Raw genomic sequence first — 23,387 nt, forward strand, 5'->3', positions numbered from 1 at the left:
ATTGCAGGTTGAGGTTGAGATGCATGTACATCTATCCGAAGCAGCAGTGGGCTGATTTACCTAGTCGCATATTCACAAGCCGTGTAACTACCTGGTGAGTAGATACATACGGCCAATGTACGGACGGAAGAACATTTCACCTTCTGCTTGATGGTACCATGCGGGTTTGAATTTGCTGAAAACACCTCGTGGTTTACGGAGATGTATCTTGTTAATCCTCCTGAGAGAATACCCTTTTGACGTCTCACTAAGTAAGCTCAAGGCCAGGCACAACCGACAAATTCTGCATGAGATGAATGTATACGCGTCTATATCGTATTCCAAAAAGAAGGTCCCAGTGACCAAACGCCATATATGCAAGTCGAAATCTATGGGCCTCCCACATGACCCCCTAGATGGAGAAAAAGATAATATACCCCTGAACAGACCACTTCAATCATGCCACTACCTCTTCTCCACAAGCAACAAATGCATAGCCGCATATGCAAGCACCACAAACGCACCCGCAAACACACCCAGGCCAATACAATCCTTCCACAGGGCCTGCGTATTGAAACCAAAAGAGCTGAGAATGGCGGAGCCAGGGACTTCAATGTCCAGGCCGTACTTGTGGTCGATGAGGGAGAGGTATTTGACTTCGTTGACGATAAGGCCTTCGAAGGCATAGTGGAAGATTGAGAGCTGGGAGTATTTGTTAGCATGTACGGACTTGTGCGTGGAATGGGGAAGTTGAGGCTTACCGATTGCAGCCACTTGGCTATGGCGGGGATACTCTCTTTGTTGAGGAAGAAGCCGGAGAAGAGGAGACTGAACAGCATGACTAGCACGCCGATCAGGTTGGCTACGCCGGAGTTACGGAATACAATGCCGATGAAGAGGAAGATGGCTGCGGCTGCAAGGTTGAACAGGACGAGGAAGAGCGTGAACTTGAGGAAGTTGGGCCATGCGGGGATGAGACCAGTCATTGGGTAGACGATGATACCGAGGATGATGGGTGGGAGCAGGCGCAGAGGAATGATGTCGAAGATGACCTTGGCAGCAAAATAGGCTGGTGGGGAATAGTAGCCCTTGGCACGCTCGCGGGTGAAAAGAAGTCTTTCGGGAGCGAAGACGGTCAAGATGGTCAAGCTACTGAAGCCAAAGAGCGACAGGACGAACAAGAATAGACCGAGACGGTTCTGGAAACCCTTGATGTCGTCTGTGAGACCGTAGAAGAGGAAGCCGAGGAAGACAGCGAGGACAATGGCGATGGCGTAGTGGGTAAGCATGAGCATTGGGTTGCGGTAAAGGTTGCGCCAGGTTCGTCGCGACAAGATCCTGAACTGGCCAAAGAGACCAACCTTCCTGAAGCCCTTGAGCTTTCCTGCGGCAACAAAACCATTTGGCTGTTGTACTCCGTTGGTGCCATTGGCTTGGTTAGCACTGGATACTGAGCTGGCAATGTCTTCGCGGATCCTAGCTGCAATGTCGGAAGAGGCGTAGGCGTTAATCAGGAGGTCCAAGTTTGTTCCGGTTGCACCGTTAGCAGGAGGAGGAAGCTCGTCCGGGTCTTCGAGTATCTGAGGAGGCACGCCTCCTTGTTGACGGGTGAGCTTCATCCATTGGGCCTTGATAGCGCCTCGGCGATCGTAGGGAGCTTCATCGTCAGTCTTGGGCGACATTGCACCATCGTTAACGGAAGCAGTATTCTTTTTCCTCGTGAACAGCTCGCGTTCTTGCTGCTGCTTGATAGACGTCCTTCTCTTGCTCTTGGGTCGCAATATGCTAGAATTGCTGGGACTACCAGCAATGTCTCGTTCAAGCTCTGACGTGTTGATGCTAGGAATAGACTTGACAGCGATTGCACTGCTCGCGCTCGTGGTGAGCCCGTCGCGGTTGAGATCACGGTTGAAGAGTGAGCTGTCCTCGTCGATGGGCTTCCGTGCTGTACTCGCGTGCATGGTAAGATCCACGATGTAATCGGCAATGTTGAAACCAGGCGGACAGGTGTAGCCGAGCTCGTCGAAGTAGTTTTGGCAGTTTTCGAACGGTCCAGAGTAGACAGCTCTGCCCTTCGCGAGCAGTATCAGTTGGTCAAAAAGAGCGACAATGTTCGAGCGTGGCTGGTGAATAGTGAAGACGACAGTTCGGTTGTAGTTCTTGACCAGGTTGACAAGGCACTCAACGACGTTGAAAGCATTATAGGCGTCCAGTCCACTTGTGGGCTCGTCCAAGAAGAGGATGCTTGGCGAGGTGACGAGTTCGCAAGCAATACCGACACGACGCTTCTCACCTCCGGAAATTCCACGGCCGCTTTCCTCGGAGCCAATCTTCTGGTTGCGAATGTGGTAGATACCGAGCTGACGTTCGACGTCCTCAACCTTTTGCTCCTTTGAAGTACGGCTCATCTCTTTGGGCAGACGCAATAAAGCCGAGTCTAGAATCGTCTCGTGAACAGTCAGGGTAGGCAAAAGGGTATCTTCCTGGTCGACGAAACCGATGACGCTTCTGAACTCGTCATCGCGGACCTTCTCGCCGTTTATGTAGAAGTCGCCACTATCGGTTCCAATCTTCTTCTTGCGAGCCAGGATATCGAGAAACGTAGTCTTTCCAGCACCTGAGGCACCCATAATGGCCAAGAGCTCTCCGGGATGAACAGCACCAGAGATGCCAGAGAGGATCTGCTTTCCTTTAAGATTATAGGCGACGTTTTCGAAGAGAAAGGAAGCTGGCTTGTGGTCGGCCAGCAACTTCGCATCCTCGTCCTCCTCATCGTCCGACAGGTGGATGGGACCGTATCGATGGCTCTCAGCGCGGTGGGTAATGTACCAGATGGCCAGAATAGCCGCGACGATGAATAGTGCGCACCCAGCAATGACACCAGCAATCAACGGTGTGTTGATCTTCTTGATGGGCCTCTCGTAGCCTGGTACTTCAGTCTGGTACAGACACTCGCCGGTGTTACACTGTAGGAAGATGCTTTCGTCGCCGAAGATGCTCGAGATCAGGTCGTTCATGGCAGGTTCCGAGAAGATGCTTCCACTGTCTTTGCTGTTGATAGCTGAGATGCCTCTGAACTCAGCAGGACCCTTGATGGACTCCTTCAAGAAGTCACCAATGTCGACGGAGCCATCCTCTCCACAGAGCATCCTGTCAGGAACACACTCGCACTTGATGTTCTCACATCGGTATTTGGTGATGTTGCGGTCGGATTCGGCGGTGAAATGGGACGAGCACGTGTCGAGAGCGCAGTAGAAGGATTCTCTCTGGTCGACCCAGACTGCAATGATTAGCTGTGGAAGAAGGATGGAGGGTATGGAGCTTACACTGGAAGTTGCATTCCTCCGACTCGGCATTGCAAGAGAAGGTCGCCTGCGGTTTCTTCTCCTTCAACGTGTCGAGGATCTTTCGGTTGGTGATGTCGCAGATCTGGAAGTTCTCCTTGACCAGCTGGCCGTCCTTGTAGCAGACACCGCCCTCTCCATCCGGCATCATGGCGTTGCAGGCATCGTTGGTCTGGCAGACGTTGCAGTTGATGCCAGACCAGCCCTCTGAGCACTCGCACTCCTTTGCGCCTCCGCGTGGTGAGCGGTTCTTGCCATCGGGCAGGGCGCCGCAGAGGGGCTCTGAACAGTCCTCGCCTCCAAATCCGGGTCCACAGTTGCATCTTCCATTCGCCTTACTGCAATCAGCGAACTGCTTGCACTTGAAGTCTTCCAGGTTGCAGTTGAAGCATGGCGGACAGCCATCGGGTCGGTCACCGTAGATGGAGAAGAGATCCTGTGGCGATTCGGCGAGGGTGTAGTTGGCGAACGTCTTGTGGGATGTCGCCGTCGATGCCAGGCCCAGCAAGGCGGCGAGCGACGTCGCCCAGGTCCGTTGGCGCATCGCGTCTTGTTTGCGGCGCAGGGCGAGCTATGCGATAGCTATCGAGATTGTCGTGTGCCTGCTTCTTTCGAGAGTAACGTGATGAGACAGAAAGTGACTGGCAAAGTCAAAGGAACGGCAAGAGCTAGGCAGCTCGTGATAGTGACGAAGCGATGGGTGGCCAGACGAGGGCAGTGCTGTGCTGCTATCATCGGCCTTGGGGCACGGTGATTCGTCGAGGCTGGGCTGTCTCCAGCCAAGCACCATGGCGGACCGCTAGACCGAGGCACACGCCAACAGGTGATGCAGGCAACATGGTCTTCGTCATCATCGCTATCTCGTGCACAGCATGCGAAACAGCAAATCATGGATACACTGCACGCGACTAGCAGCCTCGTCTCCAGCAACGCGCTGATCAGCGTGATCGCGCGACACCAGCAACGACGCGCTCTTGCCAGCCAAACCTAGCCGTCGGAGCGCTCTAGCTACTAGCTCGCCCGCTTCAGCGGAACCTCGAGAGGCCGTCATGTGCGCCCTATGTCAATCTTCAAAGCTACCTTGAGACATCCAAACTATATCCACTAATTTTCTTTTACGCTCTTCTGCCCGTCACGAAACATCTTCTGCATTGCAAGCCAAAAATGGTCAAGATTGAAGAATTCGCCGTCGAATCCGTATGTCTATTCCCCGCATCTCGCACTCCACGTGGGGAAATGACTAACATGCCCAGTGGATGGATGCGTACGAGACGAAATGCAGGTACAACATCGCCGAGACGTGTTGCGCCTCAATTTCCGTCGATCAGCTACGCGAGCTGTCAGAGAACAAAGATCAGCCGGTTTTCGACACCTCGCGTGTCCTGAACTACGGGGCGATTAGAGGAAGTGACGACCTACGCAACAATCTTGCACGACTGTATTCTGCCAAGGTCACGAACCCCCTCTCTCCAGACAACATCCTCATCACTCCCGGTGCCATCCAAGCAAATTACCTGACTGCATACGCCCTCGCCGGACCGGGAGACCATGTCATCTGCCACTACCCCACCTACCAGTCCCTCTACGAGGTACCCAAGCAGCTGGGTGCTGAAGTCGACCTCTGGAAAGCAACACCAGAGAACAAATGGGTACCAACAATCGACGAGTTGAAGTCGCTCATCAAGCCCAATACCAAGCTCATCATCATCAACAACCCAAATAACCCCACCGGAGCCATCCTAGGCAAGACCTTCCTCCAAGAGCTCATCGACATCGCGACCGAAAAGGACATCACCATCATGAGTGACGAAGTCTACCGCCCACTATTCCATTCCATCATCCCCATAGACAAAGAATTCCCTCCCTCCCTTCTGTCTATGGGCTACAAGAACGTCATCGTCACAGGCTCCATGTCAAAAGCTTATTCCCTCGCAGGTATCCGCATCGGCTGGATAGCATCTCGCAGCTCTGAAATTATTGAAAAGATCGCTTCAGCACGGCACTACACCACAATCTCCGTGTCCTATTTCGACGAAGCCATCGCAGCCTACGCGCTTCACTCATCAACAGTGCACAGCTTGCTAGCCCGCAACATCCAACTCGCAAGAACCAACCTGGCACTTCTGGAGAAGTTCCAACTCAAGAACGAAGATGAGTGTGAGTGGGTGAAGCCTGTTGCGGGCACTACGGCTTTCGTCAAGTTCCACCGAGAAGGCAAGCCGGTGGATTCTGTAGACTTTTGCAAGAAGTTGCTGGAGGCTACGGGTGTGATGTTTGTGCCTGGTAGTACTTGTTTCGGCGAGGAGTTCAAGGGGTACGTCAGAATTGGGTTTGTTAATCAGACGGATGTTGTAAAGGAGGGGCTGGATGCCGTGACGAAGTTTATACGGAAGAATCTTGATGAGGTGGACTTGGCAGAGTAGAGTATTGTATGGTCAATAGGAAAGCTTTGCATGGAGTACATACGTTTGCAGATCACTGCTCGGTCCGAAACAGCCACAGCATCTGCGCCACACTAGCCACAAGATTGGGGGCTAGTGGACTCAGCCCTGTGGACGCCTTACGCCCGTATCAAAGTGTGACTTCACAGCCACGACTGTGATCAACGTGCTTTTACCCTACCGAGATTGTATAGATAGTAAATGCTGTGATGCCCTAATACATGCTCTCTCATCATCTTATCTCCGCACTACCTGGCATCTTCGTCTCCGCGCTTCTCCCATCCAACTACACAAAACTTGTGATAGCTACAATGACAGACCCCTCCAAAGAGAAAAAAGACTCTACCACACCCCTCGTAAACGTGACAAGCGTTTCAACAACCTCTACATCCACATCTGCATCAAAACCCCCAACAGTAACACGAGACCGCCCCTCATCCTCCTCATCATGGCGTTCAAAACTCCATATTCACTCCTCCTCTTCTCCATCTAGTCACCGCCGTTCCAAATCCGCAGAACCAGGCAAAGAGCGCTGGCGAGATGCGACACTGAGTGAAAAGGAGCGCTGGAAGGATTGGCAGAAGGCGAAGGATAAGGAGCAGATGCGTGGGTAAGTCATATTCCCTAATGCGAGAATGATGGAGGTGAGGGATGAGTTTGCTGACGAAAGCTGTGATAGGTCGACGGCAGGGGCTTTTACGCAGTTCTATAAGGGGAAGGGGAGTGCAGGGTATTGGTTGGATGTAGGGTTCTAATATACAGGAATGGTTTGCTTGAAAACAGTCAAAATGTATTATTTATACGCTACTATCAGATGCTTTCTTGAGATATCAAGTCAGCTCTGCAAGTAAATCAAATTTGTTCCTAAGCCCGAGCCTTTCCTTTCATAGAACGTGCTGACGAAGCTGGGGAAGGGGTATCATAACAGTGGACCGATGCGCCGACGCCGAATAAGATTAAGACAATGTTCGATGTGCATGAAAGGGAATTAAAGAGAACAGCACTTGGGCTTAGTCACCGTTGTATGTGGCCATGACGTGGTGCAGGGCGCGGAGGTCTGTCAGGACACCTTGATAGACGTCTGTTAGAATAATGAGCGCTATGGTGTAAGGAGTAGTTGTAGGCAATAGTACTTGCTTCACACTACGAGAGAATAGTAGGGGACAGCTCTATATTCCTACGTTTAGTAAGGGTAGTTGTATATAGGGGAAAGAGAATAATTCCTGTCCTCTCTCCTGTGCGCAGAGCGCAGGTTAAGAGCAAGTTTCTAGGCTAAGGCGTAAGCGAGAGAAGCAAGCATATCACGTAATCGTTTTCTTTACTCTGCCGTCGCCATCTTGTGTTACATATGGCCATGATGCTGTGGCCTGCAGCCGGACGAGATGGGACCGTCTACCTCTATTCTATCATAGGAAGCACATTCAGGAAGTCTTGCGTGGGCCTGCTTGATTTCGATGTGCGAAATTGTGAGGTGACAATCCTATGTCAGCGCCCAGACGTCCTGGATGCTGGATCGTAGCTCGAGCATCCCGTTTCCGGTTGGAAGAGAACCCAGGTGGAAGTGCCGGCTTGTTGATGCATCACCATGTATCGATGAGGAGACGAGTGGTGCTGTTTCAAAGCAGCCTTGCCTGCCTCAATGAAGTTGACATCGACTGGAGTAGCGCAATTGAACCCTGCTTCGGAGGCCTCGCCGGTGTGGGTCGCTATGACTGTCCTGGGCATCTCGTCGAGAAACACGGGACCTCCAGAGTTACCTGCGTCTTACTTTTAGTATGCGTAGAAAGTTGACGTGCCCTTCAGCGTTGGTACTTACCTGGCATGGTCGATAGCTTATATTGTAATAGCTTTCTGACTTTGAGCTCAGCCTCGCCCTTCACTACGTACATGCAGCCAGCCTGCTGGCAATTCTTACATGAATCGTAGACCTGCTGTGTGTTTTCGCTGGGGTAGCCAACGACGAGGACATCTGACTTCCCTAACGACGGGGCTTTGTACAAGGCTGGCTTGACCTCCGTGAACCTGTGTTGGAGCACGACGAGAGCCCTGTCGTCTTGCGAAGAAGTGAATTTAGACTTGGCCCATTCTTGACGCACGATGAACATTGTGCAGAAGCGCTCTTGGACCCTGATTCCTCTAGAAGAGCCTTGAAGGTGGTACCCAATATAAGCTCTGACAGACACAGCACGGGAGACACAGTTGGGCCCACCAACGTTCATAAAGTTGTGTGCCGAGGTCGAGACAAGCCAAGGTCCTATGAGGCCACCAGAAGCATCGAACTCGTGACCATCTTTGTCCATTATCTCGAGCTTGACGACGCCTACACGAGCCCATAAGCAATGTGCTCACCTCCACAGCTCTAGCCACTTACATCGGTAATCTCCCTTCTCATCTTTGTATTCTTTCGGGTCTACGTGGACTCGAAAATTACGCTTGACCAATGCCTCAGACCGGGGACCTTTCGAAGGCCATTTGGTTTTGAGCTTCCAAAGTTCCAGGTTCTCCGATGCTGATATGGCGCTATATGTGTTTGTCGGTGGACGTCTGGGACCGGCTATAGTGGCCGTTGCATGCGAGCGTGATGCCGAGCGAGACATTATTGTGTGTGGAGAGCGAGTGCTCTGGTGTATGACATCAGTGAAGGACACCTAGATTACAGGAAGTGATCTCAGAAGGGCGAGCACCTACGTGATGGGAGTAACTTTCTATCGAATTTTGTTGAACTTGTTCGATATGAACAGGTTATATGGTCAGTGAAGCGTCGTACAGGTATGAAAGGTAAGAACACTCGCTGTGCGGCCAGGATATGAGCAGATCATATCTCGAGGAGGGCACACGTCGCGCCTCGGGCCAGACAGGCAGTGCAAATCATGTCCGGATCAAGCGTAGATTATTTTAATGGAGAGCTGGCAGTGCAAAAGTTGGCGCTGTTCCATACTTCAGATTCGTTAGTCAGCCAAGCCACACATGAGGTGCCTGCAATAAACGGAAAGCCACAAAACCAAAAGAGACTTCTTTCAGCGTAGGCACTATGAATCTGGATATGAGGGCGATCCGAACCCGAGATTTCTTATTCGTTGATGCGGTTACGCTGCGGGCTGGTCAGCCCGCACACCTTGGACATGGCAGCCCACTTAAGCCTTGCGGGTACATATAGTCCAGAATCCCGATGCGGGCGTCTGCAAGAAGCTTTCGACGAATACGCAGAGAGTAAGCTGCAGGAGAAAGAGACATAAATAGAAGTGTACACCAAATCACTCGTGATATGAGTGGGTGGATGTCAAAGTCTTCCGAATCTTTGGCCAGATATAAACAGCTACCGACGGGACGAGGAGGTGCATATGCTGCCCGATATTAAGCCACAAGCTGCGCATTGAAGTTATGTTGATGGCATTGCCCTTTGCAACTAGTGCTGGACTGGTATCGTACAGTAGTCTACAGTGGTTTGCCGTTATATACAAGTCGTGTACATGGTCGTAATAGGTCGTGCGCGGTCCCGTAATATCAACAGTTGATTTTCAGCAGGAGTTGCAGCCACCTGTGGTGCTAATAGCGCCTCGGTCGTCTCAGCGAGGCTATGGTCGCGGGATAGACACTTTCGTCCCTCGAAACAGCTTTGTAGTACCGCCTCGTGCGTGCGCGCGAGAGCTTATTCCTCGGGGATGATTCGGTCCACAGCTGCATCTTGGTTAGATTCCACCTCAGAATTGCAACCAGATAGACATACCTTTGCCGTTCTCGAGCAAGTAGCCTGAGCAGTCAATCTTCCACTCATCACCTCTCACCTTGACCTTGGCGATCCCGAACCTCAGCACGGCGAACTTGAACTTCAAAAAGAAGTTAGTCCATTTCTGATGCACCCAGCGCGCAGAACCCTCCCAAGCACGCGCTGCAATGTTCATATGTCCCAAGTCATCCCACAGCTTCTGGCGCTTGAACCGTTCCGCCTCAAGCAACTCTGCCACCATAGGCTCCGTCTTCTCACTTATTGTCGCTTTGCCCAAATCCGTGTATATGACGCGCTCTTTCAGCCACGGCACCGGCTTGACTACCATGCGCAATTGCATGGGCCCGCCCTGCAGACTTGGGAGGATTTCCAGTGCGCGCATACGGTTGCTGGGCGCGGTGCAGATGTAGCAGCCGATGATGATGAAGCCCACTCCTACCACGACATAGGTCGGTCGGACGAAGAAGGATAGTCCGTTGTCTTTGATGTCGTCATTGAACTTGATCGAGAATGCTCCAACACCGATCCACAGTGCTCCTGTTCCGTACACCTTCAGATAGTACCATTTGTTCTTGGGCGCTTGGTAGAGGAGGACTGGCTGGCGGGTTTGGACTACTTGGCGGAGGACTGGGTCGTTGCTCACGAATGAGCTGGGTCTTGGTGCGACTACGTTGGTCTTGGGATATTGGTAGCGTCGGAGGACGGATGATGTGAAAGAGCGATTCTGGCGTATTGTCCGTATCGTGCTGGGTGTGAAGAACGATTCTCGTGCTCCGAAGAGGGCGGCGCGGAGCGATGAGGGGAGGCGGAGGGTGTGTTGGCGCATGAAGGCATCGAAGCCCCGGGAGAAGGCGGGCATTGTGAGTGCAGTGATACGGGGGTTCAAATGCAGCGCTATACACCGAGCATACTCCAGCAAGTCAATGCGTCAGTATGTGGGCGTGGATGCCGTCGCGACATGTCGGGAAAAAGTCCAACTAGAAGCGGCCCAAGCGCGTCCCGCTCGACACCTCCGAAGCTTGTTCCGCCCAACATTTCCCGCCAGCAGATCAGCACCGTCGCCAACCACCCTCCCACTGCCATTGTCTCCGCCCGTCAATTGATTTTCCATGGCTTCGCTCGCTGCGGTATGTAGGGTCTCGGCGCGGGCTGCCTCGCAGCAGTTGCGCAGCCATGGCGCCCGGAGAGGTATGCAAGAGAAGGCTCAAAACACCGGAGAATGGACAGAATTGTTGACATGATGGCCAGGACTTCACTCAAGTCAGGCTTCGCTCGCTGCGCAAAACTTCAACATGCCTGCGCTTTCACCGACCATGACCGAGGGCAACATTGCGAGCTGGAAGATCAAGGAGGGAGACTCTTTCTCCGCCGGCGACGTGCTGCTCGAGATCGAGACGGACAAGGCGCAGATGGACGTCGAAGCGCAGGATGACGGTATCTTGGCAAAGATTACTGTACGTAGGAGAAATGCTGTTGGATCAAAACATGGCTAACAAGGACTCCAGGTCCAAGACGGTTCCAAAGCAGTCCAGGTCGGCACACGGATAGCCGTCACAGCAGAGCCCGGCGACGACCTTTCCACCCTCGAGATACCCGCAGAAGAGAGCCACGCGCCTAAGAAAGAGGCCGAAGCGCCCAAAGAATCCAAGAAAGAGCCTGCGCCGGTACCAAAGGAGGAGCGAACCTCTGCCCCGCCTGCCAAATCCGATGCCTCGAAGAAAGCCATCAGCGGCAAGGCCTCCAAGCAAACGTACCCGCTATACCCATCCGTACAACACTTGCTCGAAGTCAATGGCCTGCCAAAGGAGGAGGCTGACAAGATTCCCGCGACCGGTCCTGGCGGCAGGCTGCTTAAGGGAGACGTGCTCGCATACGTTGGTCAGATCGAGAACTCATACCCTTCGGAGCTGGCGAGTCGCTTCACAAAGCTGTCGCACCTCGACCTCTCCAACATCAAGCCCATGCCTAAGAAGGAGGCACCAAAGAAGCCTGCAGCCGAAGCCCCAACAGTCGTTGAGGACCTCCCTATCGAGGTAGCACTACCCGTCTCCCTTACCGCAGTAATGGAATGCCAGAAGCGCGTCAAGGACTCAATAGGCGTCTTCCTCCCTCTATCAACCTTCGTCGCGCGCGCCGCCGAGCTTGCCAACGAAGACCTCCCCCGATCCAAGGTCGCAAAGCCAACCGCCGACGAGCTATTCAACGCAGTCCTAGGTCTCGACAAGGTATCATCGAAGTACTCGCGGGGCAACTTCGTCCCAGAAGTTACCGCGCTACCACCCACCACCATCCCCAGCAAGCGCGCCCCAGCACCAAAGTCGGATATCCTCGACATGCTAGCTGGCACGAAGATCTCTGCTAAGAAGTCCGTTTCAGGCGCCGCAGGTGTCGCAGGACCCCTCAACGTATTCAGCGTGAGCGTACCCAAGGGCGACGAGAAGCGCGGTCGCGTCTTCCTCGAGCGCGTCAAGACGGTGCTTGAGGTTGAGCCAGGGCGATTGGTCGTTTAGAGGAAGATCATTGCGCGATTTGTATCATATAACCTCATTCAAGAAAAAAACTGAACAGGTCTGCAGACTACATCAAAACAAAAACTTGCAAAGTAGGTGGTCCAACGTCAACGTAGGCTCCAGGCTGTTCAGTTTTTTCCTAGGTTGGCGTGATATTGTATCTCTACCTACCTGTTTGGGAGGGTAGAGAGGTGCCGGCAGGTAGCCATTCCCATTACACTTCCATGACGAATACCAATTTTTAGACGAATGATTTATACTTGTTCCTATTGTAAACTATCCCGTGTAGCTTCTGTCTCCGTTTCTTCCTAGGTAACCCACCCCTCAAAGTCGGGAAGTCGTGGCTTCCTTGCGCGGTACTTCCCATACAGAACTCAAGCCACCCATGCACACCCCTCTTGTTTCCATCATATCCCGCGATTCGCTGCGCACATTGTGTTCTTGACGATCTCCTCTTTTGCCGGCCTGGTGCGGAGAGTTTGTAGGTAAGGTGTCGGGGTAAAGTAAAATGCCGCAAACCTACCTTCGTGTCGCACCAACACAAAATGCCGCAGTCTACTTTCAAGTATTCGGCGGCTGCGCCTCATTCAGAACGTTCATATACGAAAGACCGCCCATGAAAAAAGAACGTTGGATACAATCTCGACTATTGCACTTGCACATTTGTTCCTTCCATGTTTGATGCTAATTGTCACACCAGAAGTGGTTAGCGCGGCATCCGAGCGCCAGAAGGGAATTCCTTCGGTTCTACTGGCAGTGGTAACAATTCGAAGGAAGTCACGCACTGCAATTCAAAAGATGGAGAAGACAGAATATATGATGAGGTAATTTTCTTTATTATCTCTAAGGATCGTAATGCACGTTGTCGTGGTCGTGTCTAAGCATTCTATGTAACTAACTTTTGTGCTAGGCAGGTATTCTGCTCTTAGAGAGCAAGAAACCCTCCTTGCATGCCCTTAGCAAGGCCTCTCCATCCTAACATACTATACTTTATACAGTTCCTCCATAAACTTGGCTTTAAGCCTTCTCCTGCATGTTCTCGCTGCCAGCGACAGAAGAGTCGCGGCTGTAGTAGCGACCAAAGACACGGTCCTCAATCTCCATGTTCTTGTCGACCTTTCCATTACCGTGCTTGGCTGCCATACGGCGGAAGTAGATGCGCTTGCACCACTTCCAGAACTCGATACCGGCAAAGAAGATACCGGTCTCGATGAAGACGATACCCCACTCCCAGTCGATGGGCGCGTGCTTGAACACAACCGTGTTGAGAACCGGGATGTAGATGAGGGGGAAAAGGAGGACGAAGCCGATCATAATGGCCCAGAAGAGGAACTGGTTCCTCCATACATCGATCATCCACTGGGTGAAGTAGCGCTTGCTGCCAGGCTGCATGCGGAAGAAAGAGCGACGCATATCAACCATCTCCCATGCGAGGAAGAGCGCGAACCATGTCAGACAGGCGAATGTGCAGGCACGGGCACGGAAAACCAACTCACACTGCTCCGAGTAAGTCTCGTTGCAACCTGTGCCGAGCTCTCCGTCACCGAATCCGAAGACGACGAGCACGAAACTGGCCAAGCAGAGAAGCGTGATCCAGAGACCATAGACAACCATGTCGACAAGGAACTCCATGGTGAAGATACCCGTCTTGAGGGATTGAGGTGGGCGGTTCAGGATATCAGGGACAGCGCGTTCGAAACCAAGACCCATGTCTGGCAATCCAGACGTGGCCATGATAATCCACACAACCTGTACGGGCGCGAGAGGGAAAACGGAAAGACCAGTCCTGTCTTTGAAGGCAAGACCAACGAGAAGCGTACCAGCCTGAGCGACGTTCTCAGCCAAGACGTGCAGCACGAACTTCTGAATGTTGTCGAAGATACGGCGACCTTCTTCAATGGCAGCGAGAATGGATGCGAAGTTGTCGTCTGTGAGCACGATATCGGAGGCTTCCTTGGCGACGTCTGAACCGGCTTGACCCATGGCAATACCAACGTCGGCGCGCTTCAGCGAAGGAGAATCGTTGACACCGTCACCAGTCATAGCGCAGAACCGGCCGCGACGGTGAAGAGCTTCGATCATGCGGACCTTGGTGCTAGGCGCACAACGGGCTACAACCAAAGGCAACACTGGGAGCTCATCGACTTGGTCGTCAGTGAGTTCGTCAAACTCAGAAGCGGTCATAACCAGCGACTTGGCGATGTCGGCAGAAATCTTCTTGTAGCGGTCGGCCGATGGCAGGATGTGAACTTCGATGGCAATGGCCTTCGCTGTCTCCGGATGGTCACCAGTCAACATGTGGACCTCAATACCAGCCTCGTGGCATTGGCGGACAGCGACAGCGGATTCGGGACGAGGAGGGTCATAAAGACCGATGAGACCACGGAAGACAAGGTCGGATTCGACAGAGGTACGGGCAACTTCAGCACCCTTCTCAACTTCGCCGGGGTACTTCTTGCTGGCCAAAGCCAAGACACGGAGACCGAGACTGGCAAGAGCTTGCATGTGGGCAAGAATCTCCTCACGGAACTCGTCGGTAATGGGTTGGGATTGCTCCTTGCCGTCGGCGAGGTAGGTGGTACAGCTCTGGATAACGCGCTCGACGGCACCCTTGGTGAAAGCGTAGTTTCCGGAGCTGTGCTTCATGATGACTGACATGCGCTTGACGTCGGAATCGAAGGGAAGCTCAACAAGGTCCTCCCACGTAGCAGAGTCACCCTTGACGAGATGGCTGCGGTTCATGCCGAACCGGGAGGCGAAAACCTGGATAGCGATTTCGGTGGGATCACCATGAGCCTCCCAGGCGCCTTCGTTGTTCTGCTTGACGGCAGCCAAGTTGGCCAAAGACGCGACCTTGAGAAATTCGCCGAAACCCTCGATGTTGTGGCCTTCAAGCTTCTCGACGCCGAGACGTTCGCCGCACGCCTCGCCTCCGGACTTGAGGTCCATCTGGCTAGGAGCTGCGGAACCAAAGCGCACGTGACCAGCAGTGGGATCCTGAGGAGCGGTGGAATCTTCGATGGTGTAAGTTCCAACACCTGGGATCCAGGCACCACGGGCAATCATTTTACCCTGCGTAAGCGTCCCGGTCTTGTCAGAGCAAATGTCGGTAACACCACCGAGAGCCTCAAGGGACTTCAGGTTTCGGACGATGACATTGCGCTTAACCATGGATTTTGTACCCGCTGCCATGGTGATTGTAAGCACAACTACCAAACTAGCTGGAATCATGGACAAGCCGGTAGCGACAGCGTAGATGATGACTTCCTGGCGAGAGCTGAACTCGTTGGCTGCCAGGACGATGATGGCACAAACGACGGCGATGAAGAAGAGCAGAACGGCAAGCTTGGAAAGCTTCTTCTGGAGAGGCGTTCCGACGTTGAGACCCAAAAAGCGACCAATCGCGTCGGTAGTAGTAAGAGTGTAAGCCTCGAGGTAACGGTGGGGCTTTGCCTTTCCGTTCTCCTTTCGCTTGACAGGTCGAACTTTGGACTTGGTCTCGCGGAGCTGAGCAGCGATAGCACCAATTTCGGTGTAGGCACCGGTCGCGAAAACGATTCCCTTAGCTCGGCCCTTGGTGACCGAGGAAGAGCTGTAGGCAACGTTGAGACGATCTCCGGGACCAGTCTTCTCTTCGAAAGTGGCATCCTCTTGCTTGCGGACAGGCAGAGACTCTCCGGTAAGCAGGGCTTCATCGGTCTCGAAGTTCACGGCATCAAAGACCCTGATGTCGGCGGGAATGGTGTCTCCAACCTTGACTTCGATGACATCTCCAGGAACAACATCGGCGGAAGGAATGGTAACTTGCTGACCACCGCGGATGAGACGGGCAGTAGGCGAACTGAGAGAGCGTAGGGAGTCCATGGTCTTCTCAGCGGACCATTCCTGGAAGAAACCGACGACGATGTTGAGACCAATAACGAAGGCAACGACACCACCTTCGATCCAGGACTTGATACCGAAACTGACAGCCATGGCCATGATGAGGACTAGTGTCATAGCGTTGGCGACCTGCGCGATGAGAATCTTGACTGGGGAGACGCTCTCAGCTTCTCCAAGTTCGTTGGCGCCATAGTCTTCGACACGACGCTTGGCTTCGGAGTCATCAAGACCATGCCATTCATCGGTCTTCAGCTCGGTCTTGACTTGCTCCAGCGTAAGGCTGTGAGCCGGCGCGGACATTGGCTTGTTGCATTGTCCACTGACGTGACCCTCGAGGGTCGTTTCTTTCTTCCCCATGATGGAAGAGTGTGTAGGGCTCAAAAGAGTTGGTTGTTGGATGTTCGGTCTTCGGGTTGTAAATATGGGTTGATATGATACGGATATCGGCAAGTCAAGACAGCAATCAGCGTTCTAGTCTTCTGCGTACTCTGGCCCCGCGGATTATATCCACGTGGACAATTTTATTGGATTGGGTGTTGATTGTGGTATGCATAGAGGACCTCAGGAGGGGGCGGGGGTCAGACTCCTCCAGATTTACGCCGTGATTGGCGAGTTGTAGGGTTTGTGAGGGTGGGGTTGCGGATGGAAGATGACGAGGGAAAGAGTTGGCAAGTTGGGAGCAAACGTCAAACTAGAACGAGGTGGTACCGACAACAGGTGGTGAGGAAGAGAAGGAAAGGTCTCAGGCGTCTTGAAGATATATGTTGACTGGTAGGGATGTCGGTGAAGAATGTCGGTTCTCCAGAGACATGCCAAGCTCGTCAGTTCGCCAAGGTCGATTCTGGAGGCGAATGCCAAGCTAGCGCGCAAACTTTTCTCCACCCTTGGCAGTGAAGACAGCCATTGAGTGCTCATCACGTTACCGGGGTTTGCAGTGGTAAATCGGGTATGCGGCATTCCTGGCCTTGGCAGGCCTCAGGATCTTCTTGAACCTGCCTGTTCGACTCGTCACCTGCAGAACTTTCCGTTTCAACACCGCGGTGGAGCAGACGATAGGCGTTTCGCAGACTCAAGCCTTGTCTAAGCCTTGTCTTGACGCGATGTGAATGGTCGTATGCGGAGCATCGTGCAGCCTGGCGGAGTCGAGATCCAGCGGAGATTCCCCGGTGCACGGACCTGGTGGTGAAGAAATGTGTGGAGCGACATGCCGGAGCCGCGTGTAGATGTACTGCGAACTGGGCGAGATACGGGGCGAGATGTCTCTATGGGCCCTGCACGTGGGCTTGGCCGTTGAGGTGATTGATAGCGCCGTGGCTCGAAAGAGTTCTACGCCGTGATGGCCGCGGCTTTGACATGACGTCGTCATGGCACGCCAGGGTCTGCCGATTGTGTTCTCGAGCCCAGCCTTCTCACGGGCTTAGCTATTGCTTGCTGCCCTCCCAGCCTCGAGTCCAGACACTGTATCACCCTGTCTGTGTAGCATGTCGTCCTCGAATCCCGACGCCGCGCCGTTCTTGCAGTATCACGAGCCCGAAAGTAAGCGCTCCCAGTCACAATCGTTCAGCACCTGCATACCCCGAAACGTCGATCTCAACTAACGCAAGCTTAAGTCGTCGAAATTCTTATCCTGGTATCTTTCTTCACCTTCTTATGGCTCGCGGAGTACGTTTCGGCCAAGGTCATCCGTGCCGGCATCATTGGTCCGATTGCGGTTGGTATCATATATGGCGAGCCGTTGGCAAATATCCTCGAACATGATTGGGCTGGTACGCGTCCCTGCTGCAGAAAAAGCCCCATTTGCGACATTTACTGACTCTGCGCCCCGGTATTTAGAGACGTTTCTATATCTTGGCTACATTGGCTTGATCTTGATTATCTTCGAGGGCGGTTTGAGCACTCGCCTTGACCTGCTCAAGGCCAACTTCACGCTGTCGATCTGTGGGGCTGCCACAGGCGTACTGTGTCCAATAGGTTTCAGCTACCTCTTGCTGTATCTTGGGTTCGGCTATGGCGCTGTCGAGACCTTCATCATCGGCGCTGCTCTGAGCACGACGAGCCTGGGCACCACGTTTGCCGTTATCTCAAGCGCCTCCAAGGACGTCGATCTCAGCCAAACCAAAGTCGGCGCTGTACTCGTCAGCGCGGCCGTCATTGACGATGTGACCGGTCTTGTCATGTCCAGTGTCATCCACGATCTAGGCGATGTCGCGTCCGGAGGCAACGTCAACTTGGGATGGTTGATCGGCCGGCCTATTCTCGCATCCGCGGCCATGGCAATACTTACCCCAGTCCTCACCAAATGGTTCTTTGCGCCTCTGTTTCGAAGATACGTTGAGAGGCATTTTCACAAGTTCGACCACTTGTCAAACATTATGTTGATGATCCTGGTATTATCTGCCTTCATCTCAATCGCTGCTTTCGCAGGGACCTCCATCCTTTTTGGAGCTTTCCTCGCCGGCGCTTTCTTGACGTATCTCCCATCTACGCACCCAGAAGGCCCCTTTGTGGTCATGAGCCGCGAAGAAGGCGAGCGCTCCAAAGACAAGTCCCCGACCTTTGTGCACACCTTTGAAGTATATTGCTTGGACGCGCAGCAGTATGTACTTGGACCTCTCTTCTTTGCTAGCATAGGATTTGCGATTCCTTTCCTGGATCTTTGGACTGGGGAAGCCATCTGGAAAGGCGTCGTATACACCCTACTCATGCTGGTAGGTAAGGCGCTCGTCGGTGTATGGATTCCAATCTGGGGTGCCGCAAAGCATGATCCCCAGAAAGCACAAGAAGTACAAAACCAAGAATCCGCGGCCGAGAATGGAAACACCCTCGAGAAAGTCACCTCGTCGCCCTACTCACCCACCCGCAAAGCCGCGGTACAGTCCGCCGTCTCGCCCATGCTCCTGTTGGGCATGGCCATGGTCGCCCGTGGAGAGATCGGTCTACTAATTGTGGAAATCGGGTACAACAACACACCATATGTCTCTGCGGAGGGATTCATAACAGCCATATGGGCCATCTTGCTGAACACAATTATTGGGCCTGTGTGCGTCGGTTTGGCCGTCAAATACAGGGGTAAGAAGATCGGCAAAGGACCTTGGGGCTTGGTTCCAGGCCCAAACCAGGCTATCGAGGAAGAGATGAACAGGAGGAGAGAGTCGCGTATGAATGATCAGATGCAGGAAGAGGGAGAAGCGAGGATGGAGGCGCACCGTAATAGTCGCATGGGTTGATCGAAGAGCTGTATGAGAAATGAGGATTTTTAAGAAAGGCAAAAGTAGATTTATCGCGTTATCGCATGTTACATAATGTTTATATAAGAAGTATCGTATAGTAAGGTATGAACTACAGCTTACCACTGCGACTAGTCGAACACGTTCTCTCTGCCACAACCGTGTTATCTGAAAGATCGGCTGTTCATGCATGGTTTAAGATAGCGAATGTTGTACGACAATGATTCTGCAAGACTGCATATCCAAATTGAACGTGACATAAGAACCCCGCATATGTCCAAAGGGAATTCCAAACAAGAATGGAGTTCTAATTCAAGGTTTCCGAAGCTACCTCTTTCCACCAGAACACCCCAAAGCAATTTCCCGTCGTAACCCCAATCGCACACCTCAACCAAGACTGCAAAAAAAAAAAAAAAAAAAAAAAAAAGCACATACTTCTCCCACGTATCCTCTACCTCGCCTTCCTAGCCACCCGCTTCTACGCATTAAACATCCACTTCCTACACCCACCCTCCGGCCTCGTGTATCCCTATTCCATCCACCTACTCGCACTCTTCTCGTCTGTAGCGGAAGCGTTATCTGCAGTACCGCTCTTCTTTTTTCCCCCAAACCCCCAATCTGAACTCCAACTACCACAAGCCTGGGTACAACAATGGCATCCGCTTTCTTCCTCTGCAGCGTACTATTGTTTACATAGATGGCGCTGACGACGCGCCCCCGTACGTTCGCTGTAATCTTGCGGAGGGTAACACCGCGATACGTTGTTGACACAAGGCCGTCTGCGTATATCCGGCATCCGACGTATGTGTCTTATGCGTTGGGGTGGGTGGGCGCTGTGTTGTATATTTTGGTAGCGTGTCTGCCGGCCTACTTCTCCCACTGAAATGATGTTAGTGGCGCGTGGATACCCATGCCAGTCCGTAGTGCGAGGCTGGTGGTCGCGGTCCTGGTACTCTTGTGGCTGTATAGGAGAGGGGCAGTGCTGGAGGAAAAGCACTTTTTGAAGGATGAGGGGAGTGTGCGTGGGGAGAAGACAGAGGAGGGGGTTAGAAAGGAGTATTTGGCGTACGTGGGGAGGGTGAGGAGTCGTTGGATCCCAGGGTTTATGTAGGAACAGAGTCAAGGGAGGGCGGAATGGATGAGTATTGTTGGGGTGATAGACGTCATCTTTTTGGCATGTCAAGTGTTCCCTGGCATCGTGGGCAGCAAGACAGTACCAATCTCTGGAACACTCCGACAGAACGAGTTGGATGGTATATATGTACATAATGCGAGAAACAAATATTAATGATTGAACTAACTAATACCCTTAGTCGGCGGAAATTTGCCTGCGCCTTTGCAATTTATATTACAAAGATGTGCTCTCGAGAAAACACGAAACGGAAAAAACTTCAGGAGTCGCCTCATCATGGATCCGATCAGAAGCTAGGTGCGTTGAGTGCCATGACGCACAAAAGGCCAGAGACAAGACCGGCGGCGGGTAGGGTCATGACCTGGGATTGTTAGAGACGAAGAGCTAGAGCGTGGGGGATACAACTAACCCATCCTGAGAAGATGAAAGCGAGTTGGCGCCAGTTGACGGCACCAAGATCGTAGTTCATCAAAGCCACACCGACCGCTGAACCAGTCAGACATTGTGTGGTTGACACTGGAAGACCAAGTCGGGAAGCTAGCAAGACGGTAACAGCAGCGCCTAGTTCGACAGAGAAACCGCGAGTGGGCGACATCTGAGTGATCTTGTTACCAAGGGCACGAACGATGTGGTATCCGTAGAACCTAATGTTCAGTCAGTATATATATCACATGCAGTTTGTACAAGAACTTTACTTACCAGAAACCGAGACCAAGCAGAAGACCAGCTACGACCAAGAACCAAACGGGGGTAGGCGAGCGTGTAGCAACCTCTCCAGCTAAGTATGTCTGATAGACAGCAGCCCACGGTCCGACAGCGTTGGCCACATCATTGGAGCCGTGAGCGATGGACATCATCATAGCTGATACAACCTGACAGTACGTCCACAAATGTTCGACGCGAACATCGTAGCGGATGGCTTTGGAGTGAATGGCGCGCAAGAGATCATTGTCGTGGGTGATGACGTCGCAGGTCACACCTCTGAGGAAAACGAACTTGGTGTATGCCCACCATTTCTGAGGGTTAACCCATGAGAGATGCTTGACAGGGACGATCCAGCGTTCGTAGGGCTCCGGAGTCTTCAGTTTTCGGGCCGGCGCACTGGTGCTTTCTTCAACGCGTGTCTTTTCGGGGTCGCTGGGAAGGACGCCACCGTCCTTGGTCGAACCGGATGGCGATGCAGCATCTACTTTCTTGATGTCGTCGTCGTTGGCGGGACTGGCGATGGCATGCTTTGTGTTGGTTCCAGCATGCACTTCGCCGTAGGCGTCCTCGTAGTAATCGGTGACGTATTCGTTGCCTTTGCCTGGCCAGAACAGAGTAGTGCCCTCTTTGAGAAGCAAGGGGCCCAAGACGACGTGCCAGATCCGAACACGGGGGTCTTTCATGATGAGCTTGCGCTTGAAGAATGGGATGAAGAAAATATAGCAGATCGCCAAGCATCCAAAGAAGACTCCCAAGATGATGCCAGCAGCCTTGCCAGCTCCGAATTCTTCGAGGGAGGGTGCAGTGGGCGCTTCAACGACAATAAAGAGAGCTAAGATAGCTCCTGTCATGGCGAAATAGACAGGGATGAGGCGCATGGCGTGCTTGAAAGGGTCTTTGCGTTCGAGAACCGAGTACTTGACGGTGCCGAAGATGATGGCTGAGAAGGCACCAGCAATCAGAGGGGCGATAGCCCAAGAAGCAGCAACCTGTGATACTGAGCCAGACTCCCACGCCCATTTGACAGAAGCCTGGCTAGCGAATCCGACTCCAATGAGAGCGCCTACTACCGTTTGGGTAGTGGACACTGGCATTCCTAGATGTGTAGCTAGCATGAGCCAAAAGGCACTGCCGACCTCTGTTCATATTTAGCTCAAGCTCTTTACATCAATCAAAAAACTCACCAGCACAGCCCATGGCCAACATGAGCGCACCTGGATTGCCCTCGAAGCGGGAGATGGAGATGATGCCGTTCTTGATGGTTGAGGTCACACGGGCTCCGAGTGCAACAGCGCCGATGAATTCCGTTACCACCGCAAGGGGTCCAACCTGAACCATAGTCAAGGTACGGGCGGCGACCGAAGTGGCATATGCGTTGGCGACATCGTTGGCGCCATTTCCGAAGGCGGAGAACACAAAGGCAATGGTGGTGATTGCAAGAATCCAATCATACTTGGCTGTGACTGGAGACGCCATCTTGAGTGTGCAGTTGCAAAGATGTGTTTGACAGAACCCTGGTTCCTGGGACCATGGCTAGTCTTATATGATCAGAGTACATGTAGCACATGGCAGTGCAGGGCGTCGGCTTGATGCCGAGCTTGGGGTGACCAGAGTCGCCCAGAAGACAAGATATGGCAAGGTAGGCGCCGAGTGTCTGGCGACGGCTGGGATGGCACATATATGAATTTCGGCCACTGGGGCGCGGTGTTACCACCATGTTCTTGCTGATGGTGAGGCTCCGCCAAGTGCATGAGACTTGCCCAGAGATTCCGCTGTCTTGTCTCCGCCTTGGAGGGCCCCCAAGCTGCAAGACTTTTCAGCCAATAGGCTTGTACGACTGAGACACGCATTGAAGCAGTTGGCTATCAAGACCGCGCGTGCTCCGAGATGGCTACGGGGCCTTGTCTTGAGATGGCAGCTGTGGGATCAATCAGAGTAGCTGTTGGGAGCGGCCGTGTTCTGGCACAGCGGAAGGCGCCACCAGAAGTCTGGTCCAGAATGTAGAGAGAACTGGCATCGAATCGCTGGCGACAGGCGACATTGCGATGTATAAGGGTGGCTGCTGGATGCGGTTGCGAGCTTGAAGGGAAGGTGGAGTCGGTGGAATGGCACTCGCGATGGCGTCACAGCTGACGCAGCTGACGCAGCTGCATGGCTCTGTCTGCGGAAAATTCCACTGCAATGGTCCGGGCAGTTTCGAAGTAATTCTAAGACGTGTTCACCTGCTCTGAAGACGTGTGCGATGTAGTAGTCGTCTTTCACTCATCTTTTGACTCTTCTGGGCCATGGTTCCCGGGTGCCCGCTAGTGATCCGAGAGCCGAATCGAGGCGGGCATGCAGACGGTGCGAAAGCGATGTCGCACAGCAGAAGTTGGTGTCTGAATACCTAGGTAGCGATGGTAACACCTGCGGCTGATCTGCAGATAGATTACAGCCGCCC

At 52.9% G+C, this 23,387-nt stretch overlaps 8 protein-coding genes across 8 annotated transcripts; 3 read left to right on the top strand and 5 right to left on the bottom strand.

The window, feature by feature from the left end:
• Nucleotides 1–174: 174 nt before the first annotated feature.
• Nucleotides 175–4,025, bottom strand: BKA58DRAFT_354089 (ATP-binding cassette sub-family G member 2). The gene is made up of 3 exons (XM_046168609.1): nt 3,306–4,025; nt 741–3,259; nt 175–681 (listed from the first exon to the last, which is right to left on the bottom strand). Exons 1-3 carry the CDS (start codon nt 3,865–3,867, stop codon nt 445–447), a joined length of 3,318 nt encoding a protein of 1,105 aa, XP_046028980.1. The 5' UTR covers nt 3,868–4,025; the 3' UTR covers nt 175–444.
• Nucleotides 4,026–4,401: 376 nt separating this feature from the next.
• On the top strand, nt 4,402–5,866 carry BKA58DRAFT_89774 (pyridoxal phosphate-dependent transferase). Its single transcript, XM_046176137.1, has 2 exons — nt 4,402–4,520; nt 4,577–5,866. The coding sequence occupies exons 1-2, from the start codon at nt 4,488–4,490 to the stop codon at nt 5,744–5,746; spliced, it is 1,203 nt and encodes a 400-aa protein (XP_046028981.1). The 5' UTR covers nt 4,402–4,487; the 3' UTR covers nt 5,747–5,866.
• Nucleotides 5,867–7,249: 1,383 nt separating this feature from the next.
• BKA58DRAFT_435864 (uncharacterized protein) lies at nt 7,250–8,361 on the bottom strand (the record flags this gene model as incomplete). The annotated part of the gene is made up of 3 exons (XM_046173374.1): nt 7,250–7,521; nt 7,581–8,084; nt 8,136–8,361. The coding sequence occupies 3 exons, from the start codon at nt 8,359–8,361 to the stop codon at nt 7,250–7,252; spliced, it is 1,002 nt and encodes a 333-aa protein (XP_046028982.1).
• A 1,052-nt stretch (nt 8,362–9,413) lies between these two features.
• On the bottom strand, nt 9,414–10,350 carry BKA58DRAFT_435865 (uncharacterized protein; the record flags this gene model as incomplete). The annotated part of the gene is made up of 2 exons (XM_046173375.1): nt 9,414–9,442; nt 9,492–10,350. 2 exons carry the CDS (start codon nt 10,348–10,350, stop codon nt 9,414–9,416), a joined length of 888 nt encoding a protein of 295 aa, XP_046028983.1.
• A 157-nt stretch (nt 10,351–10,507) lies between these two features.
• Nucleotides 10,508–12,071, top strand: BKA58DRAFT_417740 (uncharacterized protein). The gene is made up of 3 exons (XM_046172648.1): nt 10,508–10,679; nt 10,740–10,945; nt 10,997–12,071. Exons 1-3 carry the CDS (start codon nt 10,601–10,603, stop codon nt 11,999–12,001), a joined length of 1,290 nt encoding a protein of 429 aa, XP_046028984.1. The 5' UTR covers nt 10,508–10,600; the 3' UTR covers nt 12,002–12,071.
• Nucleotides 12,072–13,018: 947 nt separating this feature from the next.
• On the bottom strand, nt 13,019–16,240 carry BKA58DRAFT_306883 (uncharacterized protein; the record flags this gene model as incomplete). The annotated part of the gene is made up of 1 exon (XM_046167133.1): nt 13,019–16,240. One exon carries the CDS (start codon nt 16,238–16,240, stop codon nt 13,019–13,021), a length of 3,222 nt encoding a protein of 1,073 aa, XP_046028985.1.
• An 862-nt stretch (nt 16,241–17,102) lies between these two features.
• BKA58DRAFT_89869 (Cation/H+ exchanger) lies at nt 17,103–19,265 on the top strand. Its single transcript, XM_046176138.1, has 3 exons — nt 17,103–17,419; nt 17,494–17,649; nt 17,717–19,265. Exons 1-3 carry the CDS (start codon nt 17,365–17,367, stop codon nt 19,108–19,110), a joined length of 1,605 nt encoding a protein of 534 aa, XP_046028986.1. The 5' UTR covers nt 17,103–17,364; the 3' UTR covers nt 19,111–19,265.
• Nucleotides 19,266–20,374: 1,109 nt separating this feature from the next.
• On the bottom strand, nt 20,375–22,816 carry BKA58DRAFT_89898 (phosphate-repressible phosphate permease). The gene is made up of 4 exons (XM_046176139.1): nt 22,132–22,816; nt 20,942–22,085; nt 20,652–20,886; nt 20,375–20,603 (listed from the first exon to the last, which is right to left on the bottom strand). The coding sequence occupies exons 1-4, from the start codon at nt 22,421–22,423 to the stop codon at nt 20,529–20,531; spliced, it is 1,746 nt and encodes a 581-aa protein (XP_046028987.1). The 5' UTR covers nt 22,424–22,816; the 3' UTR covers nt 20,375–20,528.
• Between the last annotated feature and the right edge of the window lie 571 nt (nt 22,817–23,387).

The sequence above is a fragment of the Alternaria rosae genome (assembly GCF_020736505.1).
Source record: "Alternaria rosae strain MPI-PUGE-AT-0040 chromosome Unknown BKA58scaffold_2, whole genome shotgun sequence".
NCBI classification, from domain to species: domain Eukaryota; kingdom Fungi; phylum Ascomycota; class Dothideomycetes; order Pleosporales; family Pleosporaceae; genus Alternaria; species Alternaria rosae.